The following is a 20085-nucleotide window of genomic DNA, read 5'->3' as shown; positions in this document are numbered from 1 at the left end:
ATTATTAAAACAAGTGCTTTAACTTCCATTTAACAAAAATCCGCAGAAGTCGGCATGAAAAATTTTGTGTATCACACGTCCAGAAACTGTTTTGCGAGCATTCGTACTTACAATACTCGTCTATCGACTCGTATTTGCAAACCGTACTCATGCTCGCAAACGTGCAGTTTCTGGCCTTGTGATACAAATAACTATTAAAGTTTCCCTTGTTGTGGAAGCAGAACGTAGAATAGCCACTTCTTCGGCCGTGTAACAATCCTAAAGTTCTAAATAGACAGATGTTGCCGCTGGAAAGAAGACTGATTTGCCATCCTGACACCTGTAGTAACTTGAAAATAGCCTTTTTGGGTTGTGCCATTACTGCAATGAAAGGAATTTGTGTTTCTGAACTAATGAACCACATATTAAAATAATAATTACTGATAGTTCATGAGTGCAATACATTCATTTGTTTGTTTGGATCAATCACAGAGAAGGTTAACATTTTTATGGATAACTGAGCTGAAATTTATTTGATAACTTGATATTATACAGTTGGCGTTGGTGACGTGGTTGAATGTGCCGCAAGCCTTATAACATTAGTGAGACTACTATCGCCCATAGGTGGGGATACTGGCGGCAGTGGAAATCTGTCTACTAGTTTGTCTAACGTTGTAAGGCTGGCGGCACATCCAAAATTTGTGTGGTTTTCCACGCCAACTGTACAAAATGTTCAACAAAAAGAGATAAGGGGCGGCTACAAAAAAAAAACGTGCGGCGTAGCTTCAACCATACAAACTATGATGAACAGCAGTTTTGCCGAAATTATAACAGATAAGGTTGATTTAATTTAAAAAATGTTTCTTTCGTAAATATTTTGTGTTCTCGAATGAATTCTCGTAAATGTCAAAATTGACAGTTTATTAAGTTTCGTCGGGCGTTTACAGCAAATTTTGTTTTCCTTACCCGTCTTTATATCTTCTCTTTTTATCATATTGTATCTACAAAATAATATATTTTGTTTATTTCGTAGGATTCTGCTACTGCAGATTATTGCAGCAGGAAATATGTAACATTTTGGTATTGTATTGTACTAAACTGCATGGAGTAGATTAAGGGGTAGATTCAAAGCAATTCAGATAATTTGCAAATCCTTAACGAAACGCCAAATACCGGGATATCAAAAATTATCTTGGTCAAAGGTGGTTGGAAAACGTTCGTCTCAACTTATTTAGTGTGACGATTGGCCTACCAGCACCTATTTTATGAGTCACAAAGCCAGTTTTGCAAAACACATCAACACAATTGGTAACACATGCATAAAAATCCTTCGGCATTACTGCAAAGTGTGGTAAGTGCTCTCGAAAATTGATTTTGACGTTCAAAAAATGCTTTGACACAAATTCATGACCACCTTTGACCAAGATAATTTTTGATATCCCGGTACAATGCTATGTACAACAATATCAGTTGTCATGGTTTTGAATTGCAATGTCTTATCGAGCTCTTACCGGGTTTTGTGAATGACCCCCTAAATTTCTATTAAAATGTACAAATTATAAATAGAAAATGATGTACATACTATGTAAGTACATCTGTTGTCTATATATAACCTATTGAGTATTGAAGTCAACATTAATTAGCTTCTGCATGCTTCCAACAAGACATTATGTATTGCAGTTGTTGAGTTCGCAATTCGTAATTACGCAGCAGCTTTCTGCGTGATTCCGTAGAACTGCAGAATCCTTAGAAATAGTAACATAAAAGCCTAACCAATTTATTATACCATTTATTTTCCTGCCGTCGTACAGTCTCGAATAACAACAATTACCGCACAGCGAAGTTTATTTCTAATTAATGCACGACGCATGTATCATAAATTTAATTATACAAACTTCATGTTGTTATTGCAATAATCGTATCCGTCGTACTACGGATTTAATCATCTGTGAACGTTAAGGTTGCACGGTAACTTTCCCGAGTTTCCTGCAGCTATTTTCTTTTTTAGAGCTGAGAGACATGTAAATGCAGAATGCCATTATTCAAGTCTAATTACGGGTGTGCTTTGCAGCATTCTAAGCAAAAGAAACTTGAAAAATGGTAAAATTCTGCCACTTACAGAATACCCATATACTATCCTAATTACCATTTAACCGAAATTATAATTGCAGTTTAAATATTCCACCTCGGCTGTTGTACTTTTATCTAGTGTACTGCTTATTTTAAGATTTCTTTTGTAAACAAATACGTAGTTGTAAAAAGGGTTGTGCAGAGTATGGTGATAAAACATGCAATCTGAATTGTTAACATAGACAAGATGACAACGGAACTCGGATATATGCACTTGGGTAGAATTGAAGCTCGGCGGGCCATAAAACCACCCGCTAGTACTATCTCCAGATTGTTTCCTTGCCATAAATTACGCTCGGTGTCAGTTTGCATATACAATATGCATAATTAAAGCTTCCGGAATTGGTGATTGTTTCCATTGTGACAAAACCAGAATATTTAGATTTAAATCAGTAAATTACACTGAACTCCATATAAAGTCATAACTCCATATAAAGTCATAATTCAACTCCGATAACTGAATTTAATAAATCAAATTGTATAATTTTCCAGTCCGGCGCATCCACCAAAATTTCAATGCACTCAATTGTTTTTTTCTCATAGTTTTACTCTAAAATCTTTTGCAGCTTAGTTCCTTTATTTACTCCGACAGTTTCAGTAAATGTCTAAATTATTTTAAAATATTTTGATACTCAGATAGTAAGGCTGTATAATATGATATTTTCAACAATTAACGTGAAGGAAAATAGTATTTTCTGCAACAAGTGCAATAATAAAATACTGCCTTTTTTTTACAAATGGGAATCCTATCATAAGTTAAAAAAAGACACTTTATGCATTAGTTTCATATGATTTTTAATTTTTATGTATTACTTTTTTCACCATAAACAAATGTTTTACGCACTGAAATTACAATTGTGAAATATAACCAAATAAATACCAGTAAAGAACTGGTAAAAATGATACATTTATGAGATAATCTTTTTGTTGCATGACCACGTAGCTCTTAATTGATATCAATAAAACCAAAAGAAATGACTAAATATAAAAAAAAATGTTATCCATAAAAACTTTATGTGACTGAAATATATGTTGTTTTAAAGGTGACTGTCATGGGTAATTTCGTATCGAGATATTTTCGTCAAGAATGTTTATGAATATCTACTAAAAGAAATGTTTTATAGTACGGTTGTGAAAAAGTGACAAGACATAAATCGTCTAGCCAATTTACACAGTTTTCAGCTAAAAATAAATTGCTACAATTTTTTAAGAATTACGGGCTCGATAAATATATCTTCATACATTTCATCACTTCGTAAGTATCAGCCGTGAAAGTTTCTCGGAATAGCGTTGCAAAACTTGTAAAACTAATTGACGGGATCCGAAGTGTTTCCTATCGACACACTTTATCCAGTATACTCAAAAAAATGAGTAGAAGGACATGAGCCTTAAATTTATTACTTCATTGATTTTATATCTACAATTTCGTTGAAGAGAAAAGTCGAAAATTTTAGTAATAGATTTTCGGCTGTAGCAAAAACCAATCTAAAAATTGATGTCGAATGAAAGATATCGTCAAAGTTGGTCTGAAAGAGAACGGGAACAAGGTTGTATTGCATGTATTCGACATATTAAGGCAGTAACCTGAACGTGGTGTTTACTGAAGCGACAATATCGCGAAGATGTGCGGACTGTTCAGTAGATTAAGTTCTGGAACATCAACTCAAACGACTAAATCAGAAACTATTGACGCGAAATAAATACATCCAAAATATGTTTAGAACTTCGACGTTATTGTGTAAGATTCGCTAACACAAATCTTGTTCATTGAGCGAAACTTTTCCGAAACATGACAAGACTGTAACTTATGTGAAATACAGCATCAATAAATCATTTAAAATTAATCGTAACAAAGAAATTTCAATCAGCATCCGAACCGGCTGCTATACAAAAAATTAATAAGGGCATAATAATTTGAAAGTCGTCGGTTGAAATTTACACAGAAATTGTCAGCAGACGTTGACAACATTTAAAAACAACAAGATGTAGACATACAAAATTAAAAGGTTTATTGTCAAAATAACGAGGTCTTACTATAGTTTGTCCAGCGAGAGATTGGGTGACATAAAAATCACTAAATTCTACGTAGAGAAAATAGTATCTAGTGCACGTAAAATTTGAAATATATCCTTCAAGTAGTAACATTTTTGCCCTGAAATTATGCTCTAATTAATGTATTCCAGTGCATTTTGTAGTGTGGGGCTACAAGCCTATAATTTAAAATCTCCCAATCTATCGCTGGACGAAGTATACCTTGTTTAATTTGATACTCGAATTCTAGAAAAGCGTTACTCATCCAGTCTGTAAATTATTTTTTTTACTTGTGATTCCGTGGTGAATACATGGTTTGTTACACACACAAATGGAATTTAATTCTTATAGTTGAAGAATATGTTGGACACACAATCATCTACAATAGTGCCTGAAATTCGAAATTCTTAAATATTTGCTCCTTACGTGTAGTAAATTATAATTTATACATTGACACAGAACATAAAACACAAAAAAGTCAAAATGTGGAGACGAGACGCCAGTAATAATGTTGATAAGCACTGCACTATTACTTGATAGTATTATCCGTAATAGTGTATGTACTCCGGCAAAATTGCCGTGCCGTACTTGTAGAAACGTATTTTGTATTTTACCAACAAATATTTCTTCAGTATGAATTGACTCAAATTTACTTATTTAATATACATGGTGACTTTGAAAGTTGTGCAGATAACCACTGGTAGAACTCCACAATAGGTAATCATTGAGCTAATAATGCCTTATACAAATGTTGATATTTTTCGAGAAAAAGGGGCTAAAAGTTTACCAAAAAAAGATTGGGAGCCACTGAATTTTATGAAAAAATGGGTCAAAAAAAAATCATAGTAGATTTTTTTGTTGTCATTTAATTCAAAATAAAGTCACTTTGACAAGAACCTTAATAACCTTAACCTCAATTTAAATCACAAATGGCTTTCACCAACCTGGAGAAAACCGACATTCAGAGCTACCACAGCAAATCTACGGTGAAAGGTTGCCTTAAAGGATAGGTACTTCCCAGTGCACGAACCTTTGTAAACGTTGTGCAGCATCTTCGCGATTTCAGGCGTTTTGAAATTAATAAGCGCGATCTTGGCCGCCAACAAGTACTCGGCGTTTTGTAAAACTCCTGGGAGTTTCTCAGTTTGCGAGTTAAAAACGCCATTCAGGAAATCCATCAAAACAGAGCCATTCTGAATCGAGTTCGGCTTTCTTGGACACGTCGTACTGAAGCTTGCATTGCAAACGATGGCAGGCATTTCGAGCAACTTCTTTGAGGTTTCATTTTATGGTTTTACTCACAATTTTTACTTTGTCATTTGTTGTTTTCTCTATAGGTTACAAATCTTACCAAAAATTCATGAGAAAACTCAAAAAACTCGAATGACAGAAAAACTTGACATTTTACGTTGGTCATACGTCAAAACTACCCGCCAAAATTGAAATTTCAAGTGTTGTAATAAATTTTGAAATTGAAATATGTAATTCGTTTTTTCTTATTCAGCTGATTTGAACGTTGGCGTATGTATTTTGAAACATCTGGTATTGTTTCTTTAATTTTTTTTTTGCTATTATATTAAACAATATCATCAGAATACGTGCAAAATTAAAATCGTAAAAATTGATTAACGGTTTAGTTAATTCATCTGTAATTATAATTATAAGATTATAGATAATCTTTAGGTCATTGTTAGCTTTAGCTACTTCTGGAATTTTCGCGTCCTCCTTTTCCTTACCCTTTAGTTATACTAAGACATTGGCGCGACCTTGACGCGACCTTGAAACACAACAAGAGCGAAAAAAAAGGCATTTGCACAAGGTTTGAATGGTGGGAAACGATCTAGGAGGACGCCCTGAGGCTGTCTAGCCAGAAAAAACGTGAAAATTCCAGAAGTAGTTAAAGTGAACAATTACCAATCCTTATTCCAAAGAGAAATTTCTTAGTGAAAATCTATTGTGCGGATTAATTCAGGTCAGGTCACTTAAAAATTAGAAAATACTCAAACATCATTTACTCTAAATTTTTGCGAAATGGATGATATTTTCTTAGGGCGGTACCGATGACAGCAGTAATGTCTTATTTTCTTTATGATTTTGTAATGGACCGTCCCTTTAATTAACCTTAGTAACCAGTTAAGCTGCAAGAAATATGTTAAATTTCGTAAATTTTACACTTCCTGACAAATTATTCCGGTTTTGATTTGGTATTTTTAAATTACAGTCAAATGGGAAAGCATTGATCGTGCCTGTTTTAGAAAACAACGCAGATAAACTAAATCATGCACGGCCGTAAAACATGTAATCCAAAGTCGCGCTGTAACAAATAGTCTTCTTATTATTCAACTTCTTATGGAATACGTGTTTCGAAACAGAGAATATTTGCGCTGGAGTGGTGTATTAATATTTCACATTCCAGACGTGAGCCAAGTTACATGTCAAAATGACGCGTTGGGACTGGCCTGCCCTTCCGCAGATAATGAATTAAAGGAATGAAACAGACATTCGCATTATACGCGACTCAGTAGACATAATTAAAATGTGTTTGCTTTTGTACGTCTGTGACTGGACGAACCCTTTTTGCATAATGTGTACTGACGTGGAAACACATCATCGTTCGAGAAAGTTGTCATTCACAGCGCGGATATGCGAACAAAATTCCCTTCAAGGTGGTTTTATAAAAACCTCCGCGAAACTGATGTTACATGCACGTGCGGATAAACGAAGTTTAATTTTTATATCTGCAACTTTGAATTTACAATTCAAATGTTTACATCACACTCTTACCAAAATTACTCGAAAATGTTGCGCCAATGTGCCCTGCTCGCATTCTTACCAACAATCACCTGCAAGTGATGGAGGGTTCAATAGCTTTAGCCATCTTATTTCTTATTTTCCGAAAGGTCGCAATAAATTGAGATATTGTAAAGTGTTCAGAGGCATCCCGATATTCTGAAAAGATATGGTCGACTGAGTTGATCCTCCAATCACGATATCACCGATGATCAATTTGTGACAAATTTTTGGTTAGCAGAAAACGTACGTCTGAGTTTTCACATATAAAAATTAAATAGACGTTATACTCGCAAAACACAAATGACATCTCTCAACTATCAAAGAAGAACAGATATTGGGGTTTATACATTCATATATTAAAAAAAGTATAGTCGTATCAATAATAAAATGCGACATATGTATCGGGTGTTTTTTTTTTATTTCACCTCATAGTAGGCGTTGAAGAGTCGATTGTGAACGCACTATACACGTTACGGATCACAGATCAGCTTTTTAAATCTTACGTTTTACATGAGTGGTGCGTTCACAATCGACTCTTCAACGCCTACTACGATGTGAAATTAAAAAAAAACACCCGATATAATAGATTGGTTTTAATGGAACTGGACACATCTAGCGCTCACCCTAATATATTACATACTTTGTATTAATTAATTGTCAAGGTTTCGCTGGACGTTCTACTAACTTCATTTGGTGAATTATGTTTTAAGATCAAAAAATTACTTTTTTATTATACCTGCATCAGAATCGCCGTTTTAAGCACGCCTGAGCGTGCGAAAACAGGCGATTCAAGCACGCCGAGCTTTAAGGGTTGCTTAGGTAACGCTACGCGTCGTGCTCTTAAACTCGTCGAGCGTGCTTTAAAGGCTTCCTTATAAACTTGTATCATAATATACTATATTCGACTTCAGAAAATATTTAAAAATATCCAAGCAGTTTATATCTCTATAAATTTATTTATCATACTTTTGAAACGCAATATCGTTGTACTTTTTTATTAAAATTTGTATTAAAGGGACTGAAGCTAACTTGATCAATAATTTGGCCAAGGGCTAATAGAAACTCTTCGGACCTTAACTGAATTAACATACCTAGTTTCTAAGGCCACCAGTTGTATAGTTGTTGGGTCAGTGATGATGGCACTAGATAAAGCCGGTCGGATCCAGATCTGAACGATTATTATTAACGATTAGGTAACGACTAAACAGTTCCTAACTAACTTTCACTCAGTTTTCGAAATTGTGCTTAAATTGAATTTTTTATATTTTTCTTTTGTACAATATTTCTTATCATAACCTAAATTAACACGAACTCATGAAAGTGAACTTATTAAAATTAAAATTTTATTCATTAAAAAATATCATACCTATATTTATGAATTTCGTATTTACACAATATATTTCATGCGGAGTTTGTATAAAGTGTATGTTTGCGTTGTTTTGACAGCTCTTTCATTATACCTGATATTTACAGTTAAAAAAGTGCTTCCAAAAAATTAGAAATACCTTTGTAATTAATTAAAAATTTTGTCAAAGAGTCTGATGTTCACAAACAAAAGGAGTATTTTACAATTCAATCTAATTTGTGCCGCCTCCAGATTTATACGAATTTTTAATTAAAAATGATGTGTACAGTTAATAATTACTTTTTGTTAAGTAGTACAGGTTATTATAAATGATTGTAGTCGAAGCAGACCATGAAATTTTTGCAGCTTTCATGTGAACTGTCAATTTTTGTCGCTGTCACTGTCACCTTTAGGTAAAAAGTGCGGTGATGAGAATTTTATTTTATTTTTTTTTAATTAACGATTGCATCCAAAAATATTGAGTTGTTTTGCACCCAATTTAATTTCTGTGTGTGAACGGTATGTACTCACTTATTCACATCATTTAGATGTTTTTATGCCTACTTGGACTACAATCATTTATAATAAAACCTTGTAGGTATAAACGTTTCGAATAAGTAATTAAAATTTATAGTATCATTTAATTATTATTGTTAATATTCTATACAAATATTATCATCACGTAATAATTATGATGTGGTACGTTCTTGGCCCGTAAATTTCAATAACGTAACTGCAAAAGGTAACATTTGGTTTATACAGCCATGCTAATCTGATTTAAATTTAATTTAGGCTCTCTGGCAACAGCGAAACATGAATTTTGAATGGTTTAGTTTCAGTTTATATAGCGACTTGTTCATAAGTTTTCTTTGTCGAATAAATTCCATAAATTAATTTTTTATGCTCCCGCATAGATTTTTACTTTTTCTTTTGATAAAATATTATTTAGATTTAATACATTCCTTTAACATTTTCGATTCCAAACCTTCATTTTTAGCAGAATATGTTGTTAAAACTTACTTACTTTTTTCAATGGAATTCGTATACAAATTTTGTAGTTTTTTATTCTAAGGTCAAATTGAAATAAAAAATTCTAAATTTTTTATATGATCATTATCAGCTTTTTTATTAAGAGGCAAGCACTTATAAAATATGATTAGAAAAAATAGCTAAGGCACGCTATGGAAAATAAAATTTCTACAGCAGCATTTCTACTTGCAGCGTAATTTAATAAACTTTTTGCCACATGAAGTTTGTACGTGAATTTTCCTTAAAAAATAGTTTACACTCAAGAACACAAAATTGTCATTACAGAAATCTATTTTCGAAATGGGAGTGAAGAAAATAATAAATTAGCTTATTTGTTGGAGTTTCGACAAAATTTTGTATTTGACCGTTCTAATCTCTCTTCATCTTCATTGTAATATGAAGCTACGCCACATGTTTTCAGAAGTTTTATTTTACATAGCCGTACTTTATCTTTTTTTGTTTGTTGATCATATTCTATATTTTTGCAGTATTAGCTGATGTAATCAAAATAAGTATTTTATATAATTTCCATTAAATTTATTTTTCTATACGTACAGACGTAGACGTATGTAAGTAATAAAAAGTAGGATTTTTTTTTTTTTTAAATCAATATTTATAGTAATGTCAACAAGAAATTACTCCCTAGGGTTCGATTTTTTGGGGAAATTACGTTTTACATGTTGTATGTCACTATTCAAATGTAATTTTGAATGCCAAGGGTTGGTCAAACCGATTGTGAAACGAAAAAATACACATAAAGTCCATTCACGTTGGATTTTCCCTGCCAAATTCTTGTTACGTTGCAAGCCTGCGCCTCCTTTCCTAGTAATTTTTACATTATCGTGTTTTATTCGTGATAGAGCGATTGAGAGCGATTTGACGTCTTTAATTTTGAATGTTAGTTTGACGTGTGAAATAACGTCACAGATTTTTTAATAAAATTCTATTCCTGGGTGATTTTACCATGGCGAAAAGAAAAAAGGTTAATTTTAAAATTGCGTTAACCTTCCACAACTGACGTAATGTGACGAAACCCGCAAGCTAATACGGACTCAAGAAAAAATAGCTTCAGTTCGAAAATTAATTAGTTAGAATCCTTTAATATTTAATGTAGGTATGTATTAACATGATTATAATCTATTTACGACCTTTATTGAGCAGTTTTAACAATACGACGTTATTTTAAAGATAATATGTACATCGAAAAAACTTAAATTAGAAAAAAAATATTAAAAATCAAAATACACCTTTCTTTTGTGGTATGCAATTGTAACAATACACTCTCGAAACGTCACAACCACAATAAAAACGTATAAGTGTCTCTGAATAACTGAAATTTTATTGCCAAATTTGTTCCATCATTTAGATGCATTCCTTACTTCCATCGCTTCCAATAAAAGAAACTTCACACAATTTCCTAATGGGTTCATTTTTTATAACTTATTCTGGTTCCTCATCACTCATCATGTTAGTCGCAGAAGGTTAAGTAAATGTAGTCATTAAGGGTTTTTTCACTTAATCAACAACGCAAGCAGAAAAATACAACACCAGTAGGTAGAAGTTAGGTAGGTACCTATTGTATGTTCCTAATCCTATCATACCGATTAACAACTGACACTATTTTTAGTGCAAATGATAACAAAGTGGATGTATTATTAGATACCTATTGTTATCCTCTAAAAAGTTTAATAACAATATTTGAAAAATGACTGTTTCTTTGCTGACAGCGAATAACATAACCTCTACAGTCTACGAATGACTTGGTTACTTTATCAGCCCGTATTGGTGACATACACAGCTAAAGCATTTTTGAACGAAAAATCACACCGCCACAATATTGAATTATTTGACCTTGACTAGGAAAATCCAACGTGAATGGACTTTATATCAGTTAGCGAAAACCATTTGTAACTGTTACAAGGAATTCGCTGCCTTACATTTTTGACATGGTTACGATATCTTTTGTTTGTCACCAGAAAACCACATAGCCTCCAACCTAACGAAATTTATGGCAACCTAGTAACGAATATCCCTAAATCCTGGCGAGTAATTTCTTGTTGACAAAAATATAGGTCGGATTGAAATAAAATGTCTAAAAGTTTTGGAAAACTCTAAAAGTAAGATAACTTGAATATATGGTTAGCATATAAGTACCTACTGCAGTGACCAAGAATTAAATTTTGATTTAACTACAAGGAAAACAAGGGAAAAAATTAAAAAGATATACTTACATTAAAAAGTGGGTGAAAGGAAAAAAATCAAGGCAGCGTGCATCAGAGATCTAAATATTATTTATATTAGATTAGATTTTTTAAAATTGCTTCATATACCTAGAGGAGATTCAAAGTGGAAGAACTGTAGTGTTAGTTCATAGAATTTCCAAATAAACTTCATAAATGGAACAACTGCTTATAGAACAAAGTTATGTTCTTTTCAAACGATCTAAATAATGTTTTGTGTATAGCTAAACAATATGCCTGGACAAATGACAATTAAAATTCTAGAGCACAATAGTGTTTGACAGGCTATTCCAGACGGTTGATAGTGTTCTCTCCCTCAATTCAAGTGTCACACAAAATATATCACATGAAATATATAGTACATGTAGATATCTGTATGTGGCATTTCATTATTCACTAAACAGTGAAATTCAATAAGCGCTGTGTCAGATAAGTAACGTTTTCAATTATTTTAACGAAGCTCACGTGTTGAAACCATCATCCATCATTAATTGAGGGCACTTTAAAATGCTTTTAGCGTATACCTCATGCTTCATGAAGAGCTCGGACCGACACAATAAACCGATATAGCTTTGGAAGTTGCAATCTTACCTAAAATAGTAAGCTGGACAGGTCTTCCGGTGACGACGAATCCGAAGGCGTCCTCGGCTTCACACTGCCACTTACCGTCATCTTCCAATCTAACATTGTCTATGAATAAATTGCCGCTAGCGTCCACTAGGAACCTATGTCCAATAACACGTTTATTATTAGTATTATCTTTGAGGATGGTCTGCACAATCTGTCCATCCTTCAGCCAAATACTGGTACTAAAGTTTATATTGACTGCGCACTCTAGCATCAACTTGTCATTCTGTTTGGAGTACATCTGAATGAACTCCGGTTTGGGAGAGTTGGAGCTGTATTCGTAGCTTAGATTCGTACGACTGTCAGCTCGGATTGAACGATGATGTGCACTTCCGGTGTGTGGATGGCGTGTGTGAGATTTTGTTTCCGCATGGCCTGAAACAGAATATTACGTTTGTTAGGCGGGTGCGTGTTGACGGAGAGGATGGAATTCGCAAGTTTTCACAACGAATTATGGGGCTGTCGGCACAACGTTTACGTTACGACTTGTAATGTATCGCCCTAGTGAACTGCACTCAATATTGAGTAATGACCGCATACGTGCGATAATGTACCATCGCTCCATTCGCCTGAAAACTTGCCAAACAAAATGCTGAACGGTTGACCTGCTTCGGTTTAAAAAATAACCATAAACAGTACATTGCAACATTTATTCGTACGGGAATTCCGACAAACATAATACCTCTAAATCAAATTAAAACATGTTAGTTAATTTTTGCACGACGTAATACTGTTTCTATTATGTGTCTAATGAAATATTTTTCAGATTAGAGCTGGTGTTGGAAATTGAAAGTACGAGTATTCATTTTCTAAACGCATGAGGATTGGCCATGATTTTTTGACACATTTCACACAGTAGGTATAGTAAAATTGACAATATAAAGGCTGTATGACACGATGCTAAATTTTGTAGAAAATTTGTTAGAAAATGAGAGAGAACCAATGAACGATCAGGATCTGACAAAGACAGACTATGATCCTGACAGTTCATTGGTCCTGATCGAGGGTCTGTCTCATTTTCTAACAAATTTTCTACAAAATTTAGCATCGTGTCAAACAGGCTTAAACTGTCAGGTATCAAGTAAAAATTTTCTTCAACACGATGCCGAAAGTTGTGTCTCAAGAAACTCAGTGCAGCAACTTGAAATGCTATAAACACATGAAGCAAGATAGGAGTGATTTGAGCTATGATGATCTGGTAACAAGGTCAACAGACATCTAAGTCTAAGTTAAGTTTAAAATATTGGTCCTAAAATCAAAGAGAAGTAAGACTTCTTTTCTTTATCATTGTAATTTACGAATTTTATAAATATAATTACATGATTCTTCAGAAAATGAAAACATTTTATTTCATAAAATTCGAATCTATCATTGTTGTTTGTGCTTTCACAATGACGTTTTCACTCCAAAATGACATTTTATACTGTCATAGTTTATACAGAGTGGATACTTTAAGAAAGTCATGGCCAACCCTCATGCATTTAGAAAATACATAATAGGTATGTCTCTAATTGTACAAGAAGTCTGAATTGTGTGCCAGACCCCTACTGAAAAGTGAAACCTAAAAATATCACACGCAAGGGCAGCAAATAAAGATGTTTCTTAGACGGTTCATCGTCAAGGAGTATAGAAGTAATATTAGTTCTATACTCCTTGTTCGTCATGCGGTTCCTAACCTCTTTACGTGAATAAAAAACAATTCAACGAAACTACGTAGAATTGTTAACTGAAATTCCAAAATTCTTGGAGACAAGAAGAAGCCTTCGCTTTAATAATAAAATTAATACATTTTGTAGAATTTGTGGTGAGTTGGTGGATTAGTCTTATCTAAACCACTAACACACTAACACAATCCCCAAGATGTTAAAGGATTTCGCGGCCAAGGTGTACACAAAACTTTTTGTGCAACCGAAAATTTGTAATTATGTATTATAAAACGAACAAGCAAAATGTATTCACTGTCAATAAATACATTTAAATCCGGCTTAGATGTCGATATGGAAATGACATAAATAAAACAATTCATTTTGTAAATAATCGTTAAAACGTCGGAAGAGAATTGTAGTGAAAGTGATGTTTCAGTTTCGTGTAGGTGTACTCCTCTAGAGTTAAAAAGTACGTATTATAAATTCTGCGGTTTCTAATTTCATACCCGAAAAATTTAAACGCCAGTCTTACATGAAACTCTGACTTGTATCAAATATTAAAATGACGTTGACTTTAACGGCTGTTGTTAAAAGCAACGGTCGCAAAATTGGATTTCGCGGCCTGTTTTAGGTACGCGAAGTGCTCGTTTCGCGTATGGTTGCACAAAAAAATTGTTATTTTGTTAAATAGCTGCGACAATTTGAAGTTAAATAGAAAAGTTTCAATAAAATATATTGTGTCTGAAGAGTTTTTTGCAATTTTTCTAAACAAAAATGACTGAAATTCAACTTGAGCATCGAAGTGTAAAACATTTCTTACAAAAAAGCGTAATGGGCCAAAAGTCATTCGTCAAAGAATGATCGCCGTGTATAGGAATGAAGGTTCCATTTTTATTCCAAATAAAATTTTGGTTTGAGCATTTTCGGTGGGGTCGGGACTCAATACAGAATGATCCAAAATCAGGTCGATCAATTGAGGCAGGAATTGAGGACCTGGCTTTCATTGCCATTGAAACTAGAGTATCAGAAACAACTGTTTGGAAAAGTTTGCACGATGATTTGGGCATGAAGAAAGTGTCTGCACGTTGGATTCCAAGGCTCCTTACGTCAGAACAAAAACTTGTCAGGAAATAAAATAAATCTTCCAAAAAAATTTGATAGGTTTTCAAGCTCCTGATAGCTTTTTTTCGCAAATTGTTAGCGGGGTGTATCACTGGGATCCTACTACCAAACAAGAATCGATGCAGTGGGTTCACAAAGCCAAAACAGTCTTCGGTCGGAAAATACATGGCAACCATTTTGTGGGACTAGAAAGGAATTCTGCTTACTTTTATGGTAAAAGGCACTACAATCAATGGAGAGATTTATTTGAAGACAATTCAGAAACATTGAAATTGAAACGGCCTTCATCGTGTCGCCAAAAGAATCTGCTTCTGCTTGATAATTGCAAGGTTCATAAAGCATGCAATGTTCAGGCTGTTAATTCAGGAATGAGGATTTACTGAGTTGCGTCATCCATCTTACAGCCCCGTCTTAGTACCCTGCGACTTCTTTTTGTTCAAAAAACTATGAAAAAAAAGCAGAAAATTTACCACCGATGAGCTAAAGATAGCTGTTGATGCTTATTTTACGGAACTTCCGAAATATTTTTTTTTTTGAAGGGATGCGGTAACTTGAGAAACGTTAGATTAAATGTATAAGCGTTGAAGGTATTAGTTATTATACAGTGTGGAAACTACTTATGAAATAAATTCAGTAATTTCAAAACTAACGACATGTGTCGAAAACGCTGGAACAGGTCAATTTTTATTTCTCATAGAAATAGTTATTTTTGTATTAAGTGAGCAAAATGATTGTTTTTTGGTTGGCGCATGAGAATGAGTTTTTGGTTCACTCATTCGAATGCGCCAACAAAACAATCATCTTGCGCACGAAATACAAACACTATTTTTTCTACAACCGCTTTTTAAACTTTTGCTAATAAAATTGACACTTACTACAAAACGATCAGACATTCAAGTTGCCCGCTTGCGCTGGTCACTTGGTTACGAATTTTTGTAAAATTTTCCTTGAGTGTTTTAATATTTTTTTTCACTGATTTTACAATGAAATAGTAGTTTATTTGACGAGTTTGTGTGTCAATTGGGCCTTTTTTGGCACTTTGGCCACGAGTGCCAAAAAAGGCCCAATTTACACACGAACGAGTTGAATACAAGGTTTTTTTGTTCGACGAGTCCCTTAAAGGCTTAAAACCTTTAAAATTAGCATGACGTTTCGTTTTGACAAGTTGTGACATTTATCAAAATCCGTTCACATAGGAGAAAATTCTCAAATTCTGACAGTGTCGAACAAAAAAAAAAAATTAAAGCATCCAGGGAAACTTTTTGACAACTATTTTTGATCTATCAAAAAATGACATACTTTGCAACTCGATAACGATGCAAAAATGTCACGTTTTTTTGACGGTTGTAGAAAAAATAATTTTTATCTACTTTGAGATACAAATAGGCTCATTATTATACCGAAAACAGTTTAATAATGAAGCATATTATTAAACTATTTTTGGTAACTTTTAGCTTTTGTTATATTGGCAACATCAGCCGTTTGACGTCAGGCGTCAAGGTAACGAATGAAGCTACGAGGAAAATTTAGTAAATATAACCTTAATTTTTGTGAAAAATGTCTGTTGCCAACCCACGCGAAAGTTTCTAGTCTACTATGAAAGCGTGAGCAGTCGAAATTTCAGGGATTTGTAAAGCAAAGTAGATAAAATAGTATATTATACTCGTTTAATAAGACGTATTATCACATTCGTTCCATTAAAGCACTTCTCGCTACGCTCATCGTGTTTTAAACACACTCATGTGATAATACAATGTCTTGTTGAACTCGTATAAAAATATACTATTTTGGTTCTCTTACGTGCTTGCTTTCATGGTTAGGTAGATTACATAAAAATTATCCCTCGTATGTACAGCGATTTATTTCCGTGTAGAATACGAGTATACAATTTTAACGAATTAAATGTACCTACAATTTAAAACTACTCTAGAAACGATGAACAATATGTAAAAATCATCTTACCTATATTCTTCATGATTAAATTATATTATCTATGATAAATAGAAATGACTATCATTAAAAATGGTTCTTTAATATTCTATTATTAACAATAAAAGTAATAGAAATTTGCAGAGTATTTTCTTTCATATTCCATTACTGTTTGATTAAAACTGTTGGGGTGTATGTACGAGTATGATTGAAAGTGAACCTGTGAAATAGCATTCATTTTACGGCATATATACGTTTTTTATATTTTTGTATCTAAATTTTCATTTTCGTATAAAATTGCGCTGTACCCAGAATCAAATAGAAGCACATAGAGAATGAAAAAACAAAAATTAAACATAAATCCGTCGCATGTGAAGTTTTAAGCCCAGTAATTAATGAAGCAGAAGCCCGCGTGTGCTGTCGAAGATAAAATTATTAAGCAAACGTTTACTGAAATAGTCTACGGAAAAATAATTGCATTCAAACGATTCTTTAGCAGTATAAAATTTAAAGAATAAACTCTCTGATATGTCAATTTTTATAACGATAATTAAACATTATTAAAGTGGTCATTTTTATCTAAAGTAAACGGAAAAAAGTTTTTAGTTTTAACTGTTGTGCATGCACCTGAAAAAATAAGTTCTAGATCTGTGTCTTGTAATAAAAAGACAGGAAAATTATGAGTATCTACTTAATAATAATAAAAATATAAAGTTTAGGTTACGGCAAGTCTCTTTTGTATGCTGATGGCGCTGCGCCGCTTGTTAGGTAAAACAGGGATTGAGCGTCATGTCTAAAAAATAAATGATGATAAAACGACAAAAGTAATGAAACAGCAAAATATCAGCAAACGGGGTATGAAATTGTTATGAAGAACCTTTGTCACATTGAGGGATATAAATTTATTCTTTGTTTTTATCTAATTAAAAGAAACTTAATATTCGGTTAGCATTTAGTAGAAAGCAGAATGACGCATAACTTGAAAGTTACAATTATTATCACTTGATGAATTGCGTTAACGTGAAAATAAATTATCTGCAAGTATGTTAAACGAAGAATACCTGTACCTATATTTACAATTTAACTTGGATGTACTTAATTTACTGTAAAAATTAATGTATTACTTATGTTAATTCTTTGTAGAGCTATTTGTTGCTTTTACCTACAACGTAATTTTCTCTATGTCTATAATAATGTGTCAAAAATGTACATGGGATGTACTTGCGAAAAGTTGGGATGGATTTATTTGTCTTTAAAATTGCAAATTTGAAATTTTAGGATGTGACTCATCAAGTCATCACGTAGCGGGACGTAATCCAGTATACAGTGTGAACATAAAGTTTGGAATAAAATTCATAATAGCGTTATGTGATGTTTTTAAGAAAATCGCTAGGACAGGTCGATTTTATTTCGAAGAATGCCATTCTGTGATGTGCAAATTGTTTAAAGAAAGTTATTGGTTTTTGCGCAATGACGTCATCACCAATTTTTTTAAATGACAACCGCCACTTTTTTCTTCTCTTTTTGATACACCTTCCTACTACCTAATGATGAATAAAAAAAATGTTACCTTACATAACAATTTTTGGAGAAATTGACAAATTTTACTCCAAAAAATTTAATTTAATTTTTACACTGTTTTCCTTTTGGTTTTCCTCTTTTGTCAATTGTATTTCACTATTTCTCAAAATTATTTCCTATCCCTATTCAATGTCAAAGTGACGTAAATATGAAATAGTTTATCGAGGGTTTATTTTAAGAAACCAAACAATTTAGAACATTTACGGCATAGAATTCGTGCTGAAAGGGAACAAATCGGTCCTGATATTATTGAGCGTGTACAAAATGTTTACACTCGTGTTGGTGGGTGCCAAATGGTTAGCGGGGGCCTTAAATGTTATTGTTAACCTTGGATGTTTATTACAGTGTTTTTCTTTTGCTTTTCTTCTTTTGTCAGTTGTGTTTCACGATTTGTCAAATGACTTTCCAATTTTTTAAATATCAAAATGATATGTCAAATGAAATTCCCCTTTTCGCAAATCACTTTCACTTTATACAAAATGCTTTTCTTATTAATTTAATTGATTTTCATTGTCACAATGGGAAAGTCAGTTGACAAATAATTAATTACATTTGACAAAAAAGGAATTTGTTCTACAAATCATCCCTTACTAGCAAAATAAATGGGAAAATCAATTGAGAAATTGTGAAACACAATTGACAAAAGGAGAAAAGCAAAAGAAAAACACTGTATTATTTGCCATTTGCCATTTTTCAAAATAAAATCGACCTGTTCGACCGATTTTCTTAAAAATATCAGATAACGCTATTATGAATTTTCTTCCAAACTTTATGTTCCACTCTGTAGTTTCACGTTATTTCACCGGGTCCAGTCATCTCCACTTCAAAATTTTAAATGGCATAGAATAGGGCGTATTCTGTAAGCGATACGTTAATTTTTACCGGGTGTTAAATTTTGACAGCACCTTAAAGTGTGTAATTCGCCATTACACTTTACCTTCCGTCAAAATTTAACGCGCGCTAAAAATTTAAGTATCGCTTACAGAATACGCCCTAATGTCTGTGCGAAAAGTTCCAGAAAAAAGTTTTTGAGAGGTTTAAAATGTATTTCATTTTTATTGTAAGGAAACTCAGTTTGAAAGGTGAATGTGTGAAACCGATGACTGAAAAAGATTGCTATGCACATTTACCAACGAAAGTGGTCATTATGAATATTTACCAGTAAATGTGTATATTCGTCCCACTACACACTATTCCCGTAACATAGGTACCACAAGTCTAAATTAAATTAAATACCTAGAATTTTCTTATTAGATTATTTTGATTGATTTAGTATTATAATGTTAATATTCTAGTATATGACAATGAATTTTGTTATTTAGGTACGTATATAAATCAAAATTACTTCAACCTTTTTTTAATGGTAATAAAATTACAACTCATGTTGTTCATAGATGAAGGTTTTTAATGCTTAATAAATAATAGTATATTATATACCAAGGTGGAGAAGTTCATGATTATAACCAGAGCGCCAAGATTAGAGCCCGAGGCGCGCCGAGGGTTGTAAGGCGCGAAGGCTATAAGGGACTTCTCCACCGTGGTTTATATACTATTTTTTTCACTACTAGATACGTTAAAACCCTTTCTGATAATAATTATTAATCAAATTATTTCGTCGGATGCGACGGGTGCG

At 33.0% G+C, this 20085-nt stretch overlaps 1 protein-coding gene across 4 annotated transcripts in view; it reads right to left on the bottom strand.

Moving 5' to 3' along the window:
- The window catches only part of tei (teiresias), a 281205-nt gene that overhangs the window by 103609 nt on the left and 157511 nt on the right, over nucleotides 1-20085 (bottom strand). For all 4 annotated transcript variants that reach the window (XM_069042272.1, XM_069042260.1, XM_069042265.1 and 1 more), the window contains one exon: nucleotides 12139-12549. In XM_069042272.1, coding sequence (XP_068898373.1) covers nucleotides 12139-12549 — 411 coding nt within the window. The remainder of the gene's footprint in view (nucleotides 1-12138; nucleotides 12550-20085) is intronic.

Source organism: Tenebrio molitor, chromosome 1 (assembly GCF_963966145.1).
Source record: "Tenebrio molitor chromosome 1, icTenMoli1.1, whole genome shotgun sequence".
In the NCBI taxonomy this organism is placed as follows: domain Eukaryota; kingdom Metazoa; phylum Arthropoda; class Insecta; order Coleoptera; family Tenebrionidae; genus Tenebrio; species Tenebrio molitor.
The sequence above is the reverse complement of the archived record's forward strand: the minus strand, read 5'-3'. Positions and strand labels throughout refer to the sequence as shown.